This window comes from Vigna umbellata, chromosome 4, assembly GCF_029865625.1.
Source record: "Vigna umbellata cultivar VRB3 chromosome 4, Vumbellata_1.0, whole genome shotgun sequence".
Lineage (NCBI taxonomy): Eukaryota > Viridiplantae > Streptophyta > Magnoliopsida > Fabales > Fabaceae > Vigna > Vigna umbellata.
In genome coordinates, this window is record NC_142168.1 from 36,120,978 (window position 1) to 36,144,255 (window position 23,278).

Here is a 23,278-nt window from a genome sequence, read left to right on the forward strand (position 1 = left end):
ACTTCACTCATCAGGGATATGTCCTATCAAATGAACAAACCTTAACAGAGACGGAATGGCATACGTAAAGGATGTTTACTATGCTATGCTGTGCTACAGAGTTTTGACAAAGACAAAAGAGTTGAAAAGGGTCACTTCTTATGTGTTGGTGGGGTTGTTCCAGTTACATTGCTCGTGCGATTGATCTTGACATTACTATTTATTTTCATTTATGGACAATGATACTTTAATTTACCAGAGTAATCTCCCTAACATACATAAAGTTAATACTTGATAAGGCACGGAACCGAATAATTAAATGACGAATCAGTTAGAGCAAAAATAATTGCATAATTAGATGAAGAATCAGCAACAAGAATTACTGCATGAACGTATTTCAATCTCTCTGCGTCAATGGTTCATTGGCTCTGTTGGCATTTGCTTCTCTACAATTTCGTATAGCACCTTTATACTTCCTTCCTGCACCTTTATAGTTGTGGGAAAATGTCCAAATTGTTTATGGATTGGATTCCAGGTTATAAAATTCAAAAATCTATCAGATTTTTCAATCAGAAAATCTTCCTTAGATTGGACAATCTAAAATTAAAAAATATATTTCAGATTGGACAATCTAAAAATAAATATAAGAAGTAACCATGAGGATGAAAGAAGAAATACCCTGCTCTTCTGGCTGGGCACCTATTACTACTTTCGGTCAAGAGTAGAGTAGTTCATATGTCGTATAGAACCGTTCCTCTTCTTTCCAAGAGTATTGCTTGTAAATGAATAATGAACTTCGTCAAATGTACCAGAGTAAACTTCAACGTGAGTAGTAATAATAAGCAACTTACAACGGTTTCACTTTACAAACCTCAACCGAAAATCCACAATCCATAAGCAGCAATAGCCATGCTCTCTGCTGCTCGGAGAGTCGGTCATTGTGGCCTTTAACTTCAACAAGCTTGGCTTCACCACTGTATTCTCCATGGAAACGCCATAGCAGCAAATCAGGCATCCCACTAGACCAGCTCCGATAATCTTGAGCCAGAAGTTGGCAGAGAGATGCCAAACAAGTGCCCCCAACACAAGTAACAGCAGCGCGAAGCTCATCCAAAGAATGGGAGTCCCAATTAACTCCTCTACATGCTGTTCCAAAATGTGTTTCCCATGACTTAATAAGAAACTCCTCGGCCATGCCATCACGAATCTGCTGCAGATGGGATTCTATGACACTCTTTCTTGAAGTATAAAAACCATCAGTACCAAAATCTAAAGGAGCATTCTGTAAATTCAAGACCAATGAGTAAAATTACAATGAATGAATATGTCTGTTCATAACAAACACTAAATACGAGTCTTCTAACAATATTTTTTTAACCCTAATTGAGTAAAAGGCAAAAGTACAAATAATCAACATAAAGTGGTAATTCTAGCATTACACAGTTAAACTAATGTCTTCGGTTAAACCATAACAAAATAACCATGAAAATAATCAGATTCATAATGGATGATGGTAACAGTTATGCCCTTAATTAGAAGTCCATGGAAAGGAAAAAAATCCTCTATCCCTTAATTTGTCAAGCTTTAATTTTAAAGGTAGGAGGAGCCAACGAGGCTTCCCTGAAGCAGCTTCTGAGAAGTGACTTGTAAGACAACTTAAGATTGTGAACTCGAGCACAGGTGAAAAAGGCTCAGCAAACTGGTAACGTAGAGTAACAATGGAAAGGGAACTAGAGACAGGTAAAAAAGGGAAAAGCAAAACTTGATAATGACCTTTGTCAACAATCTATTTATAGTTGAAACTGCTGTGGAAATTTTATTCTACATCTCCAAGACATCGTACACGAAATATAGTAATGCAGCACAAAGTTGAAAGCTGAGAAAGACGGGAGGGTTAATTAACTGAATAAAATGTACCTGAAATCTAGTATAAAAGACATTTGGTACATCAGCATATATGACATCCCACATAAGTAGCCCAAAAATGGTTAACCATATCCCACTCTCTGCGTGAACACCTTGCCATCCACCTCCATCCCTAGCATAGTAATTCAAAGCAAGCTCTTCCACTCCACATTGTTTCCCCTCTTCATTGTAGTACCTACTCTTTCCTCCCAAATCAGAATTCAATGGTCTCCCTTGAACAAAAACCTGAATCATTACAACCACAATGAGAAGGCCTTGTTAAAGAAAATCAGAAATGTTAATTTGAAGAGAGTAGGACACAAGCAAATTATAGGTAAGAATCAATGAATCATAAAACAATAAGCAATTTACCTGAGGGATCTTCTGCAGTGCAGACCTAGAATAACTAGGAACTTTCCAGCGCCTTGGTGGTTTACCTAGACGAAGAACCCGCCTTTGCAGTGCCATTCTTGAACCAGCACGTACCCATGGATCCAGCAACCCGTTTTCAGATACTTGGAGACTCTCATCAATGAAGCCCAGGTGCTCCAAATCAATTGATAACCTCAGTGTCCAATATCCTCTTCTTAAATCAGAAGGGAAAACATTTAGCAGCCATCTGAGCAAATTAATTGCGTCAGTGTACCTGAGAAACAAATGTCAGTTCTTCCATGAACCCATGTAAGCAAATACATATGCTCCATCTATTTCTAAATAAATGAAAATCATGCTTACTTAACATCCTTAGAGTTAAGGCTGTATGGAGGCGTAACATTATTGGAGTTCATTCCATTAGGAGCTAGATCTAGTGTTCATCTTTTATATGTGACGCTATTTCACTCAGTAAATATGGATAAAATCTATTGTTGAGGCTGAGGAGGAAATGGTGCAGGAACATGAGTTGTGCAGAACTAGAGTCGATAAATCAATGACAATAAGTAAACAGGAGGCAAATAAAGCAATGAGGTGTACCCTGAAGAGACCTGAAACTTTGCATCATAGTACTCATAAGTTGATATAGCAATCGTATGATCATCACACTTGACCAGATTTTATGGTGCTAGTGGTTAGAGAAAATAGACCAGGCAGCTTAGAACAGGTTTGTTTGAATACTTCGTATGACCAGTTTCAACATAAATATAACATAAGAGAGCATCATCGAACTAGCAATCATCACATTTCCAATTGGTTCTTAAAGGCAGTAATCACCAGAATCAAAGGCTTTGCCCGAATCATTACTTAAAGAAGCATAAGATATTGGTGCCACTAGGGCTGTAAGAAACATTCAATCGCGGTTCCACCACTTATTCTAGCTTCTACTTCTCCACATCATTAGTAACAAGAAACAGGGATCTAACATGACTCATACAGCTTCAAGGAAATAGATACAGCAAAACCCATCACATAGGACACATTCAAATTGTTTCCACTGTAACAATGTGAGCTGGACTGCTGACTCTATTTCACATATTCACAGCTATTTCGACACTTCTCACATAGAAGTCTTAGATCCACAAAAAGGAGATTGGCCACAAAATAGTGCTTCGAATACTTGTGGGACTTAATGTCAAAGATTGTACTATTCATGGCATGGGCAACCGGTAGCAAAATGGGTTTCTTCTTCTATAGATTGGGGTTTGCAGTACTTCTGGTATTGAAAAGTACCACATCACTACTAAGTGCTCACAGGTTGCAGCAAATGAATCCTGTTTTGGCCACTAGCTCACGCAACAAGATTCATTAGGGCTTGTACAATTGGGTTTGTATCAGTTCTGTTCTGTGTAATTGAAGAAAATCGTCTTCCTCTGATTTTGTATTTCACTGCAACTGTAGTAATAAGAGAAACTCAACTAGATTTTATGTTTACATTATCCACTTTATAACAACTATGGTGCAAGGAATTGATCTTACTATTTTTTATTTTACAGAAACTGTTTGTCGAGTAAATAGAAAGAAAAGTGGTTGAAGTAGATTGGGGAAGAAGTCGCTATTGTTGTGTAAATTCTAGAATAAATACATTTAAATGTATGTAAGCCATATCATGTGTTGGTTTTTTAGGATTTCCCATATCCTCGTATCTATTAGGATTTAACTATCTGGGTTTCATAGTTAAACAAACTATGATAGTTAGTTAAACTATGATAGTTCACAACTAAAGAGCATTATAGTGCTAGATACAGTCATCCATGGAAGGATCTAATAAATTCTAAAACCAGAAACCGTTAAGAGCTAAAATACCATCATCCAATTTTGTCGTAGGTAGTAAGTAGACTAGACTTAAAAGTGAGTCCTTGTCGAGTGGATGGAACAGTAGATAAATAATTGAGGATAATTTGCATCGATTTATTATAACTCTACTGCCCCACTGATTTATGATTGCCGTTCCTAAAACTGATAGTAATAATACCATACTACACAAGCTCCAAAACGTTTTTACCATGAATTTTAAAGACTTCACTCTCGTACATGTTTACTACATATCGTATAGGTTTTGATGCCGTTATGTATCCATTTGAACAAGATTTAAGGGTTTGCTAATAAACCTCAAAACTACCTGCGCTCCTGCTCAAGGAAAGAAATCCCCACGGTGACCACTTTGGAGTATACCCATGATGCTGTAAATAAGTGCTGAATTGAAGATACTGATTCAGAAGTTGAGTACCGGTCAGAAAAATCAGTAGATACACGGGATTCAGCTAGCTTTATGCACCTTAATACCACTTCAATTTTATTTGTATCAAGAGCTTCATCCATAATTTGTGCCACTTCAATAGCCTGAAAACCTAATGTCATATATGGAAGAAGGAACGGAAGACCACTAACACCTCTGAACTTGGATATGTACCTCTTCATAAGAGAGCAGATTCCTGCGATTTGAGAAAATTGGTTCTGATATTATGCAGTTGTAAGCTGGATACTTAATTTTTCCCATATCCACAAGTAGAAAGGACGACAGATCCTGTTCTCCATTTAAGAAGAAAAGTCTCTGCAAAAGGAATATTGTTTACATCAGACCTAAATATTACCCAATTTGAATAAATCCTTTAATCAAAATTAGCAGAGATCAAAGAGGCACCTCAGTACGCCACATAAGAGACTCAGATTTTGATGAAATCCTAATACAAGAACTAGATCTTTCCAAAATCATAGTTGATAATTGTGACCTGCATTCAACGGGAAGCAAATATTAAATAAAACATATTTGACTCCACAAATTATAAAATCACAACTAGAAGTTTAATACCAAGGTACACCAGCGTCACTAGAAATAATGGATGAAATCAGATGCTGCTTCTTCAACCCATGACCACCACCCTAGAACATTAATAGAATATACTACATTTAATAGTTAGTTCATAAGAAAGCTGACAAGGAGACAGCAAATAACACACATCAGATGCATTACCTAATTAATTTTTTAACATCTAGGTTTGTATAGAGAAACAAAAAATATTCAATTGTTTGGCCCGTATCTGTCCACACAGCCCTCTTACTATGTAGTCATCAGAAGCCAATATTCAATCTAGGAACTTCTACAATGGATACAACCAAATTTAGAAGGATCCATCCAAAAAGCTCCATTCACTTGTCACAAAATACACATTATGCTCAGGATGCACTCCTATAAGGATAACAAACTAAGAAAAAAAAGGTAAACCAAAACAAAAAAAAGAGATTGCACAATCGACCCAATAAGTACAAACCATCCATTTGACAACATTTTGCAATAAGATAAGCTTTGTAACTGATCAAATCAAATCAACACAAATCCTCCCGAATCAATTTTCCTAACACTTAAAGGCAACGATCTTATGCAGTCATTTAATTTAGAAACAAAAAAGAAGAAGCAATAACCTAATAGGTAGACACTGAACATCAACTAATGTCATTGCCCTTAACTTCTTTGGAAGCAAAGTAACAAACGGTAAACTCAGAACCTTCAGAAAACAATAAATTCGACCATGACAGATTTCAGAACAGGCAATTTCATATCACTTAATGTGTATCAGAGGATACAACTATTATTTAATAGCAGAAAGAGATTGATACACAGGTAACTTGCACACAACGACCAACTGCCTACTATAAAAATTAATAAGAAAAATCTAAGAAAAACATTATGTGTGTGTGTAGTCCTAAAACAAGCAATTAATTCTTACCTTTTTTAGTGAAATGCTCCAAATTTCACGCAATTCAGAAACATTGAGGACATTCAAGATATCTTTCACATCACTCATACATAGTTGATTCGCATCTTCAATAAAATGTATGTATTCTTTATCTGCAACATGTATACCAAAGATACAGGTTACAAAGGAGGAATCAGATTTAATAGCAAAAGATCAAATCATATTTGCATGGAAAGAAGAAATGAACCTTACGAATTATATTGAATTACCAGCAAGTTCCTTCACTGCCTTTTGAGTATCCACTATTTCAGAATATGAAATGCTAGACATGCGAAACCAAGGTCCTTCATGAGAACCCAATATAAAAAATTTATCAATTCGAAATCAACAAAAACTTCAAAAATGATTAATAGGCAGCTCAGAAAATCACTTTAAACAATAGGCATATTCTCTCATAACAAGTGGCACAAAAAGATCTCTACTTGGATACAAACAGAAGCATTTATTTCAGAGACGAGTGGGACTGTCACGACATGAATAATAAGAGCATCAACATTAGTGATGTGACATAAGTTTTAGTGCCCGATGGAAGACAACCGGAATTTAAAATAAGTATGAAATTTAAATAACCTTTTCTAGTGTATAGCCGGATAAAAAGCCTCTGACTTTCATTTGAGAGTAAAGTGAATGAATCTGTCCAATCATCCATAGATGAGACATTGTTTAAAATATCTGACTAAGAATTTAAAATAAAATAAAAGTCAAGAGTATTAATACCCATATAGGTTTTCTCATCTTCAGTTAAAAGGTGAATATTATTTCTTAACGCTTCTTGTAGCATAAGAAAAAAATTCAGCTGATACTTTACAGTTGAAGGAGGATTCCTTCTTTCAAATTTAACAACGTGTTGAACATTTTTCCATAAGCATATAAATGTCTCATCAGCGTACTTGCTTTCACCATTTGCCGTTTTGTGACACGTAACCTGAATTGGCACGATTTCGAGAGAATGTTTTGGAACAGAAGTAACATGCCCCTGGAACAAGTTCCAAAGAGAAAAATAATGAGGCTGAGTATTAAGTTGCTTAATCCACAATCTTTTGAGTAATTAGAAGAATTGTCAAGTGATCTTTAGAATAAATGAGTAAATTAAACAAGAGGGCCAGTAATTTCAAAAGAACGTAATTAGAGCACTTATCCAAAAATTCTAGAAGAATGTCAGTCATTACTAATAGGTGGTTTATTGGGTTATATTACAATGTCTTTAGTTTCTTTTATATGCTGTCAAACCCAAAACGCTAAACTTACTTTGTCCACAGAACAACAAGAATCACAAATTTAACCTTGAAACCACCTGCAAAATCCCTTTAATCTCATATACATCCAATGAAACTTCAGCCACCGATTATCAATTATTGATATATTCTATATATCACATAATGCAAGAATCAACTCTTCAAGTACCTTCTATTTCAATAATCCAATTGACACAACTAAAAGAAAAAAGTGAAGTGACAAAGGCACATTAATACATAACAACTCATGAACAGTCTAAAATTTTGAATACCTGAAATCCAAGGCCATAGTTATCAATAAGAGGAGATAGGTACTGGGCTAGATGGCGGGGAAGAAAACCTAACGACTTACAGCATGCAGAATCCCCAGAAACAACCTGAACCAAGAGCAACAATGAGCTCCTTCAAACTACAAACAGAAGATACCACTATTATAGAGGGAAAAGAAACAAACCTTAACGGCATTGGGGTCCTTAACATTTTGAGGGTCCCTCAAAAGAGATATGGCGGTTCCAGCACATATTTCGTCTGGATTATCAGCGTGCCTCCGGCCAACGATGAAAGTTTCAAGCGTGGCACCAAGCACATCAACTGGTTTAGAATCATCAGGCACCCCACTGTTCAGGGGCGAGGAAGGCGAGGAAGATGAGGAAGTGGCAACAAGTGTAGAATTAACTCCAGTCTCGTGTTTTTCAGGCGGTTCTTGTTTATCGCAATTTTCCTCTTCTTCACAGCCGTTATTTGGAAGAGGAAGGAAGGAGGCACTGTTAGATTCGTGAGAGAGACTCTGGAGTTTAGGTTTGGAATTGGATGGGGAAAAGTTTAACTCAAGGAGGGTGCGTTGGGAAAGCTTTCGTTTTGTTGCCGGTTTTGGTTGTGATTGAGAGAGACACACATCTGAGAGTGAAAATCGAGATGAGAGAGTTTAAAGAAACACTGATGTAAGCAAGAATATCAACGTGAATAGCGTGCACACATACCGAGATGAGAGTTTATGCGGTTGTGATCATCACCGGGAAGGTTGCGGCCGCAAACAGGGCACTGTACGTCGCCGCTTTGATCTGGTTGCTGCGGCGGTTGTTCAACAACCTGAAAATGAAAACGATGAGAATGTGTCACTCAAAACATCAGCACAAAGAAAGAGATTGAAAAAGATCCGATGCAATACCGGATTCGGGCTGGGGTTCGGGTTAGGGTTAGGGTTAGGATCAGGGATGGGATCGGAGAGGATAGAGCGGCGATTGGGGAGGAAGCGCCTCCGTCTGCCAATTAATCGAATCAAGCTTTCTCTGCCTGTGAGCACCATTTCTAATGTCACTACTGCACGCTGCACAAAGGGAAAGAGAGGGAAAAATAACCATACCCTTAAATCTCCCGCCATTTTCACCATCTTTATTGTCATTCATGAAAAGTAAATTAAATGAAATTGATTGAAGTCTCCCCACTCTCTTTTGTTTTAATTTTTTTTATAATAATATGATAATATGATACATTTATGTTATTTTACATATTTTATTTATACGACAATAAATATATACACACACATATATATATATATATATGAGGGAAAACACGATTATGCTTGTATGTTTAATATTTTATTACACAACAAAAACTGTAACATCCCAATAAATAGTAATTACTATTAATCAGAACTAATCACATTTACAGAAATTACAGTGCAGTCTTAATATTTACAACAGCTGCTCAAAATAAAAACCGAACGTACAAAGTTTTACAGCGTTCAGTTTTCTAACTACCAGGCTTCAAAAATCTGGACGAACGGCTTTACAAAATAAATAACCGAACGTCTCAAAATACAGCACATAAACGCTAGCAATTTCTAAAGAACGAACACTCTACTGTTCAGCTTTAACCTCTACTTCTACCAAGTTGGCATCCTCCAAATTTTCTTCTTCCAGCATTGCTTCAAGGGGTGCCTCACCATCTGCTCACATCCACAACGGATGATCATTGCATTGACAAGACGGACATACAAAAACAGTAGACAACACAAGGAAATTGCAAGGGTAAGCTTAGGTAATTTAATTCATACCACCAACATAAACTTTAACATATAAAATCAATCGTACAAATCAATAACAGTACATACACAAAGCATATTATAACTCATCCAAATTCTCATAAATGACGACTGTCCGGACTGTATGAAGCCATGTATCTACAGGCGTTCTTGCACCCGGGTGGTGTAGTAACTGGGATGCCCTCAACAGCTGCCACCCGAGGTTAACCCTATCAGTCCAAAGTACTCAGTAGGACTAGGGCCTCCTGCCATTCCCACGCATGACCTACTCCCCTCTACATGAGGATGAGCACTCACGGAATATCAGGATGAACAGCCATCAGCAGCTTTACCATGGTCATACTACATAACTTCTCACATTCACATCATGGAGACGTTCCTCCTTGGAACGCTCGTTCACAATCCAATCCAATAAAAATTCATTCACAATGTCATTCGTACATTATTATCCATTCCTCTTATTCAGATTTCCATTCTGTGTTCCACTCTCTTAATTTAAACAAAAGTTTTTCACTTAATAGATCAGGATGAATGTATTACAGTACACTGCAATCACGTTTCTGAACAAAAGAAACGAATCATTATCCATTCACGAACGTTAAAACGAATGAGTAATTTAATTGAGACTGAGTCTAGAAGATCAGAGTAATACTTAGGAAAATTCTAAGTATAAAGACTTGAGGTTAAATAAAAAGGACAAACACATTTTAAATATATTCAAAGAATAATCAGAGCATTATTAAATTCGGAAACGAACACTGCCAGTCAATGACCGAACGTTAATTCAGAATTTTGAACGAACGCTAGTTACGTTCACTCACGAAGCAATAATAAGGACGAGCGTTCAGTATAAACCGAACCCTCCTTAGGACGTACGCCAGGTCAATGACCGAGCACCAAAATAGAACGAACGCGCATTTGAACGAACGTTCAGTATCAGACCGAACGCTAACTAGGACGAACGCTCAATCTAAGACCGAGAGCTCATTTGGACGAACGCTCAGTCTAATACTAAGCGCTGCTTATGACGAACGCTGGTAACAAAACCGAGCGTCCTAAATACTCTTCAATTTATTTTAAATGATTGGACACTCTAAGCTGAGCCGAACGCTCAAAACTAGCTCTACACACAAATAACGCTCGTTCTCAATCAGAATCCTCTCCAAATGAAAGAATTCTTATTCTAAGTTATTTTCCAGGGAAACCGAACGGTATAAGACCGTTCGATGACGAGCGTACATCATCAATCAGAGAAGATCAGATTTTCCAGATTTTTCATTCACATTAACTTCAAAATTTTCATACGATCCATAACTTAGAATTTTTCTTTAACATAAATCTCATACATTACAGAATTCATATTATCATTTCATCAATACAGAATCTTCCATTTTCCAGTTTCAAACATATCATCATCAACATCCAGTTCCAAGTATTATCGTTCCAAATCATCCAGAATTTCAATCATATTCCAAATCATACATCTCATTCTCTGCATACGGTTCAAACAACATTCATAATATACATCCAATGCAACTATACTTATTCAGGCACACTCAAAATTCATATATTTCATACGTTTTACACAACCAGTACACTTCATTACTGTCATAGACATCAAACCAGTATTAAATTAAATTACTAAAGCTTCCCTTACCTGATCTAGCAGTGCACTTCCAAATGCTTATGGTTTCTCTAGTGCTCTCACGGCTTTCTACCCAACGAGTCACTCCACGATTTTCACTAAATCTAAGAAACCAAAATGACATAAGGTTCAGACCTATAACTCATGCATGCACATCAGAATTTGGTTCGCAGAAACAGAAGAGGAGAACGTTCAGGGACGAGAACTTACCAGCCACAGAATTCTAATGTGTTCGGTTCAAATGAAAGCTCACAACACCGTGAATGATTCTACGGTTTCTGAAATGGAAGCAAAGATGTTGGTGGTGAGTGATCTTAGAGAGAAGATGAAAACGGTTTAGAGAGAGAGCAGAGAATTTGAAAGCAGAACTTCTGGGAAGAAGATGAAGCATGCAGGAGGAAGAGGGAGAGTTTTCAGAATTATTTTTCTCTTCCCATGCAGAATGAACTCCCCATCCTCCACACGCCACTTGTCTCCCACTAACATTCTCATAATGCTCCAACCGTGACACATGGCAGGCGCATGCAGTGGAAGTGTGAGTGCATTTAGACGTGGCACGGTGCATTAAATGAGGATCAGAGAGTAGATTTGTGTGCTAATTAAATCAGGTTCTCACAAAAACAAAATAGATTCCATAATTAAAATTATATTTACTTCTAGGAAACCGTTGATAAAATGATCATAATATACCTAACCAACTGTCATGATAATTATATAATTGTAAAAAGAAAATTTGCGTACGCAACAAAGAAACGTCCATAAAAGATAATTCTATCGTCATATGATATGTAAAGTATAGATTATTAAGTTATTATGTATATAATCATTAAATCATAAATGAATTATTAAAAATTAAAAATGTAGTGAATATATCATCATGTATACTATTTATATATCATTAGTAAATATATCATACTCAATATTCATTTTTAAATTTTCATATTTTAAATATATAAATGTATTATTATATATTTGGTAAATAATACTTAAACTACTTCATATAGTAAATATTTTTTTTGTTCAATATAATATATATAATTAATTGGTATATTAGTAAAGCTCATTATATAATTAATTGGTGATTGGTAAAGGACGAGACTATAAATTTGAGAATAATTGAGAGAGCTCATTTTAATGTAATTAAGGTTTTGTTTTTTCTCGTTGGCATGAAAACTGAACCGATCCATCAATTTTATTAAGAATGTCTAGTTAAGTGTTAGCTAACATTAAAGTAAGATCATTTCATAATCGGTAAATAACTCTCGTTAAACCAATCTAAAATTACTGAAATATAATGCAAAATACTGTTTTGAATAAAAGAATTAATCTACTTTCTTTATCTTTTATTTAATCTAAAACATTTTCAAATTAAGAAACAAATAAACATTTTAAAACTCACATAAATATGAATAACCTTCTCAACTATTATTGATTTTAATTAATAAAACTTACAGTTTGATCATTGTATAAATGTACAATTAAAAAGATCTGATTTCTCCTTATTTCAATTATTTTAAAATATTTCATAATAGTAAAAATATAATTCAATACTTCCTTGTAGAAGTTTTTAATCAGTTATGTAGTCAAACATTGATTGAATCTCAACCAATTCAATGACTAGTATACTATAAAAATTACTAATAGTAGTATTTTAATTTTACGTGGCTCATGTCCTGACAAGTATGTAAACAATTCATACATTAAACCCTAAACTGTAAAATTATTCATCAAGTTGTAATTTATCATCAAGAATTATGTGTAGAAAATATTTATTAACTATTGATTTTTATATTTAAATATGTAGATTTGCTAAAGCACCAATAATATTTCCATCCAATTTCATATGGAAAATCTATCCAAAAGAATCATTATCAAAATGGAGGAGACCTGCTTACAATAGAACGATCCAAACAAGAAAATGCACTTACAACGGTTTCTAAGGCCGTCATTGTATTATTAGAGCTATGCGAAAATTTGTTAACAAGATTTGTATAAAATTCACAAAGTAATAGGCTGAACAAAAAGAGTTCACGACGACTCAATAGTCCCTCTTTCCTTGACCAGCTTTCCCAGTTCAATATTGGAGATTCTTATTTAATTTTAATCCTAATGAAACTCGAGAGAAACATCTCTGCAAAATTCAATTGCCCAGACAGTTTATAATCTGGCCTGGGCATACTATAATTGATGGTGCATACGTCTTTTGAACAGACACCAACTGGTGAGGATTTTCACCCCCACCATAGGTCCAATAATCTATAGTTGTTTACTGCAGAATAAGAAGAGAAAGAAAGGACATGTTATTACTGTTAACTAGTCGAACGAGTTTGTTGGACTACTGAATCTGTGGCACTCCGAGTTCTGCTCAGAAATGGAGCATAGACGCCAGATAACCTACCCAGCCCAAACAAGCCAGAACTAGATCCATTGGTTCTACTCTCCTGAAAAGACGTCCCAAACTAACAAGGTCAAAACTCAAAAACATATATTTAAGAAAAATGTGGGTAACAGGTTAAGAAAAATGTGGGTAATACAGACAATAAAATCATGCAAATACGAATTTAAGTTACAACTACAGACAACTGTAATCGAATGGAAAATATTTTTTTAATTGTGAAAATCACATCATAAAAATAAAACTGGATTTTCCAAGGAAAATGCATCATTTCACCAAAATGAACACAAACTTGTCAACTTTTAGCCACACATCCCACAAATATGTAAAATTAAAAATCACAGTAGCAAAAAACATAGCCAAACGATGTCATGTGAAACAAATAACTGTTCCCACTTCACACCTCTCTAGTAAATTAATCTGAGTAAGCAAAACAGAATATTGCAAACCTGGACAGATCCACCAGATGTCGATGGAGATGGTTGATCAGTCGATATAGTTGATGGCGATCCATCCTGTTAAGAAAACAAAATGGTAGGAAAAACTAACAATTAGCACAAGTAGTGAAGCAGTAAAAGCTTTTAATTAAAAGTAAAACACAGTTACAAAGACTGCACAAACTTATATGAAGGATTTGGATGAGTTGAGAGACGACAAAAGTGACAAAACCCTTATGTAGAAGAACTTATATGAGAGGAAGGGATGGGAAAGTCTATACAAGGAGCATGAATAAACAAATACACCAACAGCCACACCCGTAATTTGGATGTGTTTATGTGATTCTTTCCAAATACCAACTGCATTACTAGATTCAGGGTTTGTTTGGTTGAGCAAGAGACAGTAAGTTGGAATGAAGAAAAAAATATTTAAGTCATGACTCAAACTGAAAATAAGTACATTTTGTTTTCCAGCTTCTCATGTAGGCAAGTGTAACCTTCATCTCAACTCCCCTACTGTCCACCTTTCGAACCATGCAGATACTAAGACTAAAGCATACCCAGGAAGTATAATTTCTATATAGAAGTTACCTTTGCTGATGGCGTAACAGAAGGTGGCTCAAGTGACAGCCTAGACGAACCCGACTGTGAACCCTGTATAATACAGACTAGGAGTAAGCATAGGAACAATTTTCAAAGGAAGTGGACAAGCGAAAGTCTTCGGGAGGGAGTGAGGGGGCTACAATACAAAACCAAACTTGATGACTGCATTCATTCTTTAGCTTACAGCTTTATTTTCTAGGCCAATGAATAAAATATAATGTTAAACTAACAGCAAGACATCCTATAAATTTACAACATAATATACCAGCGTGTCTAATTGACAAGAACAGTTCACCCGAAGTCATATTGCACTCATAAAATGAAAGTGGGGAAAAATGCTTACCCTCGAAGAGGGTGAAACGGGTGGTAGCTCAATGGCTGGCCTGGAAGAACTGGATGATGATGGCTATATATTAAAAACAGAAGTGTTAGCAAATTATATGGTAAAAAAAACAGTAACATAATAGAACCCAAATCTGAAGTTCAGACCACAAAACCAAGCCAAACAAGTAAAAAGAAAACATTGCAACAAACGCTTGGTTCATGCCTGGATATACTCTGTGGTTCTGCTATTTTCCAAAGTCTTTGTAAATTGACACAACATGGTTACTCCTTCGGTTGTGGCCACCTACACGGATTGAAGTTAGTAAATAGTAAATCACGGATGTAACCAATATTCATAGCATAAAAAATTAAATTATGCAGTGACTGAAATCAAATTGACTATACCTGTTTCTCTTCTATTTCTTTAATTCTAGATTCCTGGGAAGAAAAGTAATCAAGCTAAGTTAAACAAGCAACAACAAAAGTAAAAGTAAAAATATTCTAGCAATTGATATACCAGAACACGGACTGCAACATGAACAGACTTGAAATTTCCACTTATCGTATCTGCCTTCTGTTGAGTTACAGATATCTGTAACAGAAGATATTCATATGTTAAACAATGAAGAGGAAAAACTAGAAATCATAAAATCTTTACTTACCTCCTCCCTGGTGCTTTCAGTAAGGGCAGCACATTCGTCTAAACTTTCATCTAAACGGTTCATTCTTGAAGATAATTTCTTCTTTACATCCTGAAATCATTGTACATAACTAAATATTATTCATTTTCACTATTCCACGGTAAAAGAACTATTAGTATTATTCTGAATGGCCGGAGAAAGTCAGAAAACTAATCAGACCAGAAAACAAGATTTAGAAGCATTATCTTTTATAGACCACACTAAGTTCCACTAAAATAATGTTTGAAATATAGGAAATAATATATTTTGACAATGGAAATATACAATTTTAATGATGAAAAATATTGCACTTAAAGCTGTCAGAAAATATTTACATGAATAATATTCAACTCAAAAAGGCTGGAAAGAGAAATCAAGCTCAAAAATTATTTGAAAGAAGTCATAAAGAGAGAATAAAATTAGAGTTCAGCAGGTTTACTACCAAATCTACTCATAAAAACATTATATTGTCATTGATAAAAGTCCCATAAATGATCAAATCAAGCTCAAATTATTTGAAGGCAGTCATAAAAGAGAGAATAAAATTAGAGTTAAGTAGCTTTACTACCAAATCTATTTATTAAAACATTATATTGTCATTGATAAAAGTCCCATAAAGGAAACATATCATAATGTGCACTTCCAGTATTCTAGAGGATTCCCACATAGGCTTAATATAAAAAAAAGAACAAACTAAGATCCTCATCAAGTTCATATGTTTTGTATATTTTCTAGTCCACAAACATTCGAATAAATACTACTTAGTTGTATTATTAAAAATATTTACTCATTTGCTACTTGATATTTTACTTTATACTGTATAGCTATTATACCCAACAGACAGTTGTCATTCATTGTCATCTCTAAAAGAAATGACTGGTTTTGACACAATCTAAGAAGAAGAAACTATCCAATAGAAAAGAAAAATTACATCAATGGTTCCATACAGCTTCCCCATCTGATTACCAATAGATGTGCAAGCATCAGACAAACTACGTTTAGTTGCAAACATCAAATCAGGAAGCTTCCATCCCTGTAAGCAAACAAGAGTCATAAAACTAAATCATAAGAGTGGGAACTTGAATATTTGGAGAAACTAAGGTAATAAGATTACAGTAAGATTAATTGTTAAAAAAGATAGACAAAAAGTGAACAAGCATCCAACTGCTGGCATAAACTTCAGTTTAGACAATTTCATGCACAATGACAGACCTTTGCATAAGGGCGGACAAAACCTTTAAGTTGGAGCAATAATACATGTAGATTGTTATACTATTACTACCCAACAATGTAAATGATTTTCTCTCATAGTTTTTAGAGTTTTCACTTTTGGTATACAAACTTTGTTCCTGGATTTTTCACTCCCATGCAAACCTGACAACTAACAATCATCTAACAGCAAAGCAATGACAGAATTGAGCTAAAACTAAACCAGGAAAGACATTTCTAAGAAAAGAATGATAAATGCAATTTGGCTAAGTTAAAAAGATTATTTGAAACAACTCAAACAAACATGAATGATTGCTATGCGAACAGGTCATAATAAAATTTTTAGAAAATACCATCTCTAAAAGGGTTTATATATTTTACAAGATTGGAAAACTTTCAATCATATGCTTGACATCCATCAATGGCAGAAGCCAAAACTTCATTTTATAATCCCAATATTGCAGCATATGAAACAGCCATAGTGGGGGTCCCTTCACAACTTTCCTATGGCATGAGGGTATAAACAAGAATTCAGATTCCCCCAAGCCTCTCCTACTAGGCTTCTCTCCATCCCAAATATCAACCATCCATCACGTTATCCAGTTACTATGTTCAATTTCAAAAGTTGAGATCATGGCTGGATCCATGTTCACATAGCAGCTAGCAATTATTGAAAGCACCAACAAAAAGTTCAATTTTTATCCCTAAAAGTTCCCTACCTGAATGTATTACTACAGCGTCCAGTTACTTAAATCAACGATTGAGAAAATAAAAGACATTACCTTCCACCAGACGTATCCATATCCCGCCACAACAATAACAATCACTGTTACATATTTTTTTCCACCTGTACATTTCTCAAACAAGTCAGAAAATAACACTGGAGTTAAAAAAACAAGGAAACACAGGTTAGCTTGTGCAAAGTATGGAGACACCCATAGGATTTGCAAATTAAGACGTCAGCTTTTATTAAATTGCTGAAGAAAAATAAGAAACCTCACAAAATGTAAAAGAAAGTAGTTAACCAGCACCTGTCCCACTTGAATTTACAATAGTGATTGATCTATCTCTAGCAAGAAGCTGTAGTTCCTGACGAAGACTGTTTACCTGTAGATGAACAGTTTATTAGCAATTTCAATTACCCCATATTTCTGTATGTTTACAAATACAGCATTTGTTTTTGTAGCCAACTCGACAGGGAAATAAAAAGCCCACTTCAACTACTAAAAGTTATACCTCTTATAATATAAACTGAGAAATGTGGCCATGCTCTCATTATTCAATTCAAAGACAGGAACAATGCTAAGGTTAGCACGTACATTATACATTTACTTACACAACATATTTTCATAATACAACTTAATTGTTATAAATGAGACAATTAAAAGTAAAAGATTATTGCATATTGATCAGACTCAAAGTCATGTATTATAAGATTCACTAAAAGATGTTCTGCATGATGCATGCAATTTAACTAAACAAAGAACTATTCCTAATTAAATTTAAATATAATGAATAACTAAAAGTCAGCAGCAACAACGTGCAAACCTGAGCCATCAAAGCATCATTATGAGGCAGCTTTTTAACAGCTGGAGCAGGATCACTGCTTTTAAATTGCTTCAAAACAACCTGATCAAAAAGACTACAATCAGCAAAAAGCCCGCACATTTCACTGACAATAAATGCTAGTTGAAATAGACCGATTATATTGATGAAAATTGAAACCAATTACTAATATAAAATAATAGCATCCAGAATATTACGAACTTGGGATTTTAGGATATAAAAAGGCTGAAATAACATGACTGAACTTCTCAAGTATATATGACAACCAACTTAGCCCAGCAGGAGGAATAAGCCAAATTGACGAAGCAGGTTTCTAATGAAAAACCAAAGTTTTGGTAAACCTAATTAGAATGTTTTTTACTATTTAATAGTCTCTCCTAATATTTTCTTGTTCTTCATCTGCCTCTGTTGGTCTTCTCAAATGACTAAACAACCTTGGGAAAGTTCCCATCACCTTCTCCTCAATAGATGCAACTCCAACTGTCTCCAACAAACTAGATCTTCATCATTGCTTACACATCCACCTCAGTACTCTAAACTCAGTTACTTTTTCTTTTTTTCTTGATAAGTTTCCAATGATCTATTTATTCTCAATAATAGGCATGAGCCTCTGTTGGTCTTCTCACTAGAGAAAACAACTTGGGAAGTTTCCATCGTCCTTTTCTTAACAGACACAAACTTTAATTTGCAATATTACCTTACTCATCCACCTCAGGGCTATAAACCCAGATACTCTTTTTTTCTCCCTGATGACCATACAAATTAGCAGCAAAAATTCACAACCATTCATCCAGTAAAACTTTCCTTTTGAGTTTGATAGACACCTTACAATCACAGATTAAAACTTATACATGTAGTCCCCCAAACAGGAACCCCATATGTGTTACATTCTCATCAATACCTATATGACTTTGAAGTGTACATTGTAGAATAATGGATCCAATTCCAGAAACCTAAATCATATGACTTGGGGGCACTGTTTAATCCACAATTTTTGCCATCATAACACTTTAACCTCACGTCTTCCCACACCATAACCAATAATATTCTACCTACCCATATCCACACTTCTCGTACATACTAGGCCTCCTCAAACTTCTGTTAATTTGCACAGTATCCCAAATATACCACTTTAGAGAGAATAAAACACTATAAAATTAAGAAAATCATGAACATCATTCCCCGAAAAGAAAAAAAATGCATCTATTAATTTATACCCATAGGCATAGTACATTAAGCACACAATTCACTAGAAGTTTAAAAAACTTACAAAAGAAATAACAAAAACAACACCACCCAGAGAAACAAGTTGAGCTCTCGTAAACTAACCTTGAAAGCACCGGAGACGAGACCAGAAACGTCAGGCAGACTGCCTTCCTTAGCAATTACTGAACCAACAATACCTAAAACACAAACAGACTGCCTTCCTTAGCAATTACTGAACCAATAACACCTAAAACACAAACGAATTTAAGCGAGGTGTTTATTCTAATCCTAGCCTACAAAACACCATGCACAAACCTACAAGAACGGCTCACTAAATTCCTGACATTCCAACACTCAATATACAAATGCAACTCAATAACCCTACCAATAGACAAATTTTGTTACATCGAAAAACAAAGGAACCTAAATTGCAATGGAACAAATTATGGAATAAAAGCAATTGAAATTAAAGAAAAAGAGAAAGATTAATTGGAGGAAGTGATGAGAGAGTGAACCTGCACCGATGAGAATGGTGAGCTTGCCGAGTGGGAGAGCCATGGCGAGGCAGTGAGTCTCAGCAAGTAGCTAGCGCACTCTGTCGCGAAGCATTTAGAGCGAAACGCTGCGCTTAGGGTTGACGATGTGATGTGCGATTTTGAATTTAGGGTTCTTTGCTGTTTGTGTTTCCCACTGGTGTGAATTGATCAGTTAGCGAGAGGAGACAAGGAAATCGAAGAAACCCTTGGCTATGGAAGGCACACACAGCTCCTACTTTTCCTCACTGGACCCTAGTTTTGAAGTTGTGAGAGAAATAAAATAATGGTATATTAATAGTATATTCCCTTTACTTGAGTAACAAACATACATATAATAGTTATAATATAATTTTATACATTTTATTATTTAATTATAATTATTTTGTAAGTTATTTGTGTTGAGTTTTTTTCATATACTATTAAAAAAATATATATATGAAATGTTTTTTGTTTATAATATTTGATAAAATACACCACTTTCACTTTCTTTTCATATTTTATCTTTTTTCACATACATTTTAGCACACGGTTAATATTTAATTGGTTGCTAAAATAAACTGCGAAGTGCGTTTTTTATTTTTTAGGCCGCACTTTGAAGTGCGGTTTGTTGTCACGCCCCATTAATTATTCTGCTTAGTCACCTCCCTGCTTCCATTAATACGTGTGACACGTGTTCTGTGCCATTAAAGAAGCACACGCCCTCACTCTGCATGCCACCGCCAGGTGTCAAATTGGAAGGTTCTGAGTTTGATAGTGGAAGCCAAGTGGCAGCGCAGGAGAGAATGTCCGTTTGACTTGGGAAGAGAAACTAATTTTCTGAAACACTCTTCCCTTCTCTGCGTGCTCTTTCATCTTCCTCAGAAAACCAAACCCTCATTTTTCTCCTCCTTCTCTCTAGAACTCTCCGTCTTCCCTCTTCTGCAACTCACCCTCCTTTTCTCCGTTCACGTTTCAGCACCGTGATAATCAGCACTGCACCGTGAGCTTTCCATCAAACCGATTGGTTTTGGATTCTGAAACGGGTAAGTTTCACGTCCTCAACCACTCTTCATTTTCCACATGCAAGCTCGTTTTAAATCTGCATGCACCTTCTCTGAACCAGTATTGGTTTTCTGAATTTTTAGTTGAAGAGTTTTTGGGTTTTTGAACGAAAAAGGGTAGAAGAGTTGATACTGGGATCTGGTTTTCTTTTAAAGAACGAAAGCACGTTTCCAATCCAGGTAAGGGAAGCTTGTTAGAATTTAATTCACATGATCTCTGTACTGCATGCGCGTTACGTAATGTTTGAAAGTATGATTTATGATATTTGACTTTGGAGTTTAGGATTATGATTCTGAGATGATATATGAAAATGTTGCATGTCACGCCCCATTAATTATTCTGCTTAGTCACCTCCCTGCTTCCATTAATACGTGTGACACGTGTTCTGTGCCATTAAAGAAGCACACGCCCTCACTCTGCATGCCACCGCCAGGTGTCAAATTGGAAGGTTCTGAGTTTGATAGTGGAAGCCAAGTGGCAGCGCAGGAGAGAATGTCCGTTTGACTTGGGAAGAGAAACTAATTTTCTGAAACACTCTTCCCTTCTCTGCGTGCTCTTTCATCTTCCTCAGAAAACCAAACCCTCATTTTTCTCCTCCTTCTCTCTAGAACTCTCCGTCTTCCCTCTTCTGCAACTCACCCTCCTTTTCTCCGTTCACGTTTCAGCACCGTGATAATCAGCACTGCACCGTGAGCTTTCCATCAAACCGATTGGTTTTGGATTCTGAAACGGGTAAGTTTCACGTCCTCAACCACTCTTCATTTTCCACATGCAAGCTCGTTTTAAATCTGCATGCACCTTCTCTGAACCAGTATTGGTTTTCTGAATTTTTAGTTGAAGAGTTTTTGGGTTTTTGAACGAAAAAGGGTAGAAGAGTTGATACTGGGATCTGGTTTTCTTTTAAAGAACGAAAGCACGTTTCCAATCCAGGTAAGGGAAGCTTGTTAGAATTTAATTCACATGATCTCTGTACTGCATGCGCGTTACGTAATGTTTGAAAGTATGATTTATGATATTTGACTTTGGAGTTTAGGATTATGATTCTGAGATGATATATGAAAATGTTGCATGTATGTACTGGGAATTATATGCTGAGTGTATGAATGGTCTGTGACGTTGTACGTGGATGATTTTGATATTTGAATGTTAGTATATGATGTTGATTAAAAGCATGAGAAGTATGGAAAAATACTATGTTAAGATTGATTTAATGCATGAAAGTTTATACTGGAAAATGAGTTACTGTAAAAGAAGAATTATATGAAAAGTGCATGAATTTGAACGTTCGTATTGATACGGTCATTGACCGTTCGGTATTATCAGTAAATTCTTGTGTTAGTCGGACCCTTTCATTTGGAAAGGACTCCCTTTGAGAACGAACGCCCTCTAATATATTTTTACGTTGTGCTTTCGGCCAGACGTAAACATCACGAGTGTTGTGTGAGAATTGAGAATTTTGATAATATCCCCGTGAACTTTTAGTCAAATTATTGAAACATAAACTTTAAATATCTCATCTTATATAAATCCCAATTTCTATGATTTTGAATTCAGCCAAGAGTCTCGATCTAAAAACGTACGTCCTAAGTGGCGTTCGGTCTTAGACCGAACGTTCGTTCAAAAAGGCAAACGATTAGTAGCGCTCTTTCTTTTGTCGAGCGTTCGTCTTTGGTGGCGTTCGACCTTATGTCGAACGTCCGTTCTTGATAGCGTTCGTTCTTATGTCGAGCGTTCGCCTGTGGTAGCGTTCGACCTTATGTCGAGCGTCCGTTCGTGATAGCGCTCGTTCTTTTGTCGAGCGTTTGTATTTGATAGTGTTCGACCCTTGTCGAGCGTACATCCTTAATAGCGTTCGTCTTCTGTCGAGCGTTGGTCTTTAAATAGCGTTCGTTCTGATCTTAAATAGCGTTCGTCCAAACAGTGAAATAACGTTCGTCTTTTTATGGAAGTGTAATTAAGAATGAAAATGTGATGTTGAGGGAAGTATAAATTGTGCGAACCATATATGATATGATATTATGATTTTGGAATTTGAACGAGCGTTCCAGGGTGGAACGACTCTTGACTGGATATTGATATTTGTAGTATGAACGTGGTAAGCTTAGATGGTGATCCATCCTGATATTCCGTGAGTGCTCGTTCTCAAGTAGAGAGGAGTAGGTCATGCGTGGGAATGGCAGGAGGTCTAGACCATAACTGTAACTTGGCAAAAAGACTAACCTCAGGTGGATACTGATGAGCATTCCAGTTACCCCACCTGAGTGCATGGACGCCTTAGCTACA

The 23,278-nt window shown here is 35.7% G+C and overlaps 2 protein-coding genes across 6 annotated transcripts; both read right to left on the minus strand.

Annotated features, from left to right (window-relative positions):
* Positions 1-121: 121 nt before the first annotated feature.
* Positions 122-8,704, minus strand: LOC124822252 (zinc ion binding/nucleic acid binding/hydrolase). Of its 5 annotated transcripts, none has more exons than XR_015785964.1 (16): positions 8,478-8,704; positions 8,290-8,398; positions 7,764-8,206; positions 7,582-7,686; positions 6,792-7,050; positions 6,645-6,707; positions 6,284-6,358; positions 6,045-6,166; positions 5,129-5,199; positions 4,961-5,048; positions 4,730-4,870; positions 4,439-4,659; positions 2,257-2,530; positions 1,897-2,130; positions 658-1,261; positions 122-459 (listed from the first exon to the last, which is right to left on the minus strand). XR_015785964.1 is itself a non-coding variant. In XM_047294247.2 (15 exons), the coding sequence occupies exons 1-15, from the start codon at positions 8,697-8,699 to the stop codon at positions 827-829; spliced, it is 2,787 nt and encodes a 928-aa protein (XP_047150203.2). In that variant the 5' UTR covers positions 8,700-8,704; the 3' UTR covers positions 122-826. The 5 variants fall into 5 exon arrangements, 2 of the variants coding, with proteins under 2 accessions (XP_047150203.2, XP_047150202.2); XR_015785963.1 differs by having other exon boundaries at positions 122-465; XR_015785962.1 differs by having other exon boundaries at positions 122-576.
* Positions 8,705-12,917: 4,213 nt separating this feature from the next.
* Positions 12,918-20,215, minus strand: LOC124822253 (uncharacterized). Its single transcript, XM_088114485.1, has 14 exons — positions 19,934-20,215; positions 19,542-19,615; positions 18,195-18,275; positions 17,678-17,753; positions 17,429-17,493; positions 16,369-16,470; positions 15,420-15,509; positions 15,275-15,349; positions 15,163-15,195; positions 14,981-15,061; positions 14,777-14,839; positions 14,422-14,484; positions 13,843-13,908; positions 12,918-13,439 (listed from the first exon to the last, which is right to left on the minus strand). The coding sequence occupies exons 1-14, from the start codon at positions 19,974-19,976 to the stop codon at positions 13,308-13,310; spliced, it is 1,044 nt and encodes a 347-aa protein (XP_087970611.1). The 5' UTR covers positions 19,977-20,215; the 3' UTR covers positions 12,918-13,307.
* Between the last annotated feature and the right edge of the window lie 3,063 nt (positions 20,216-23,278).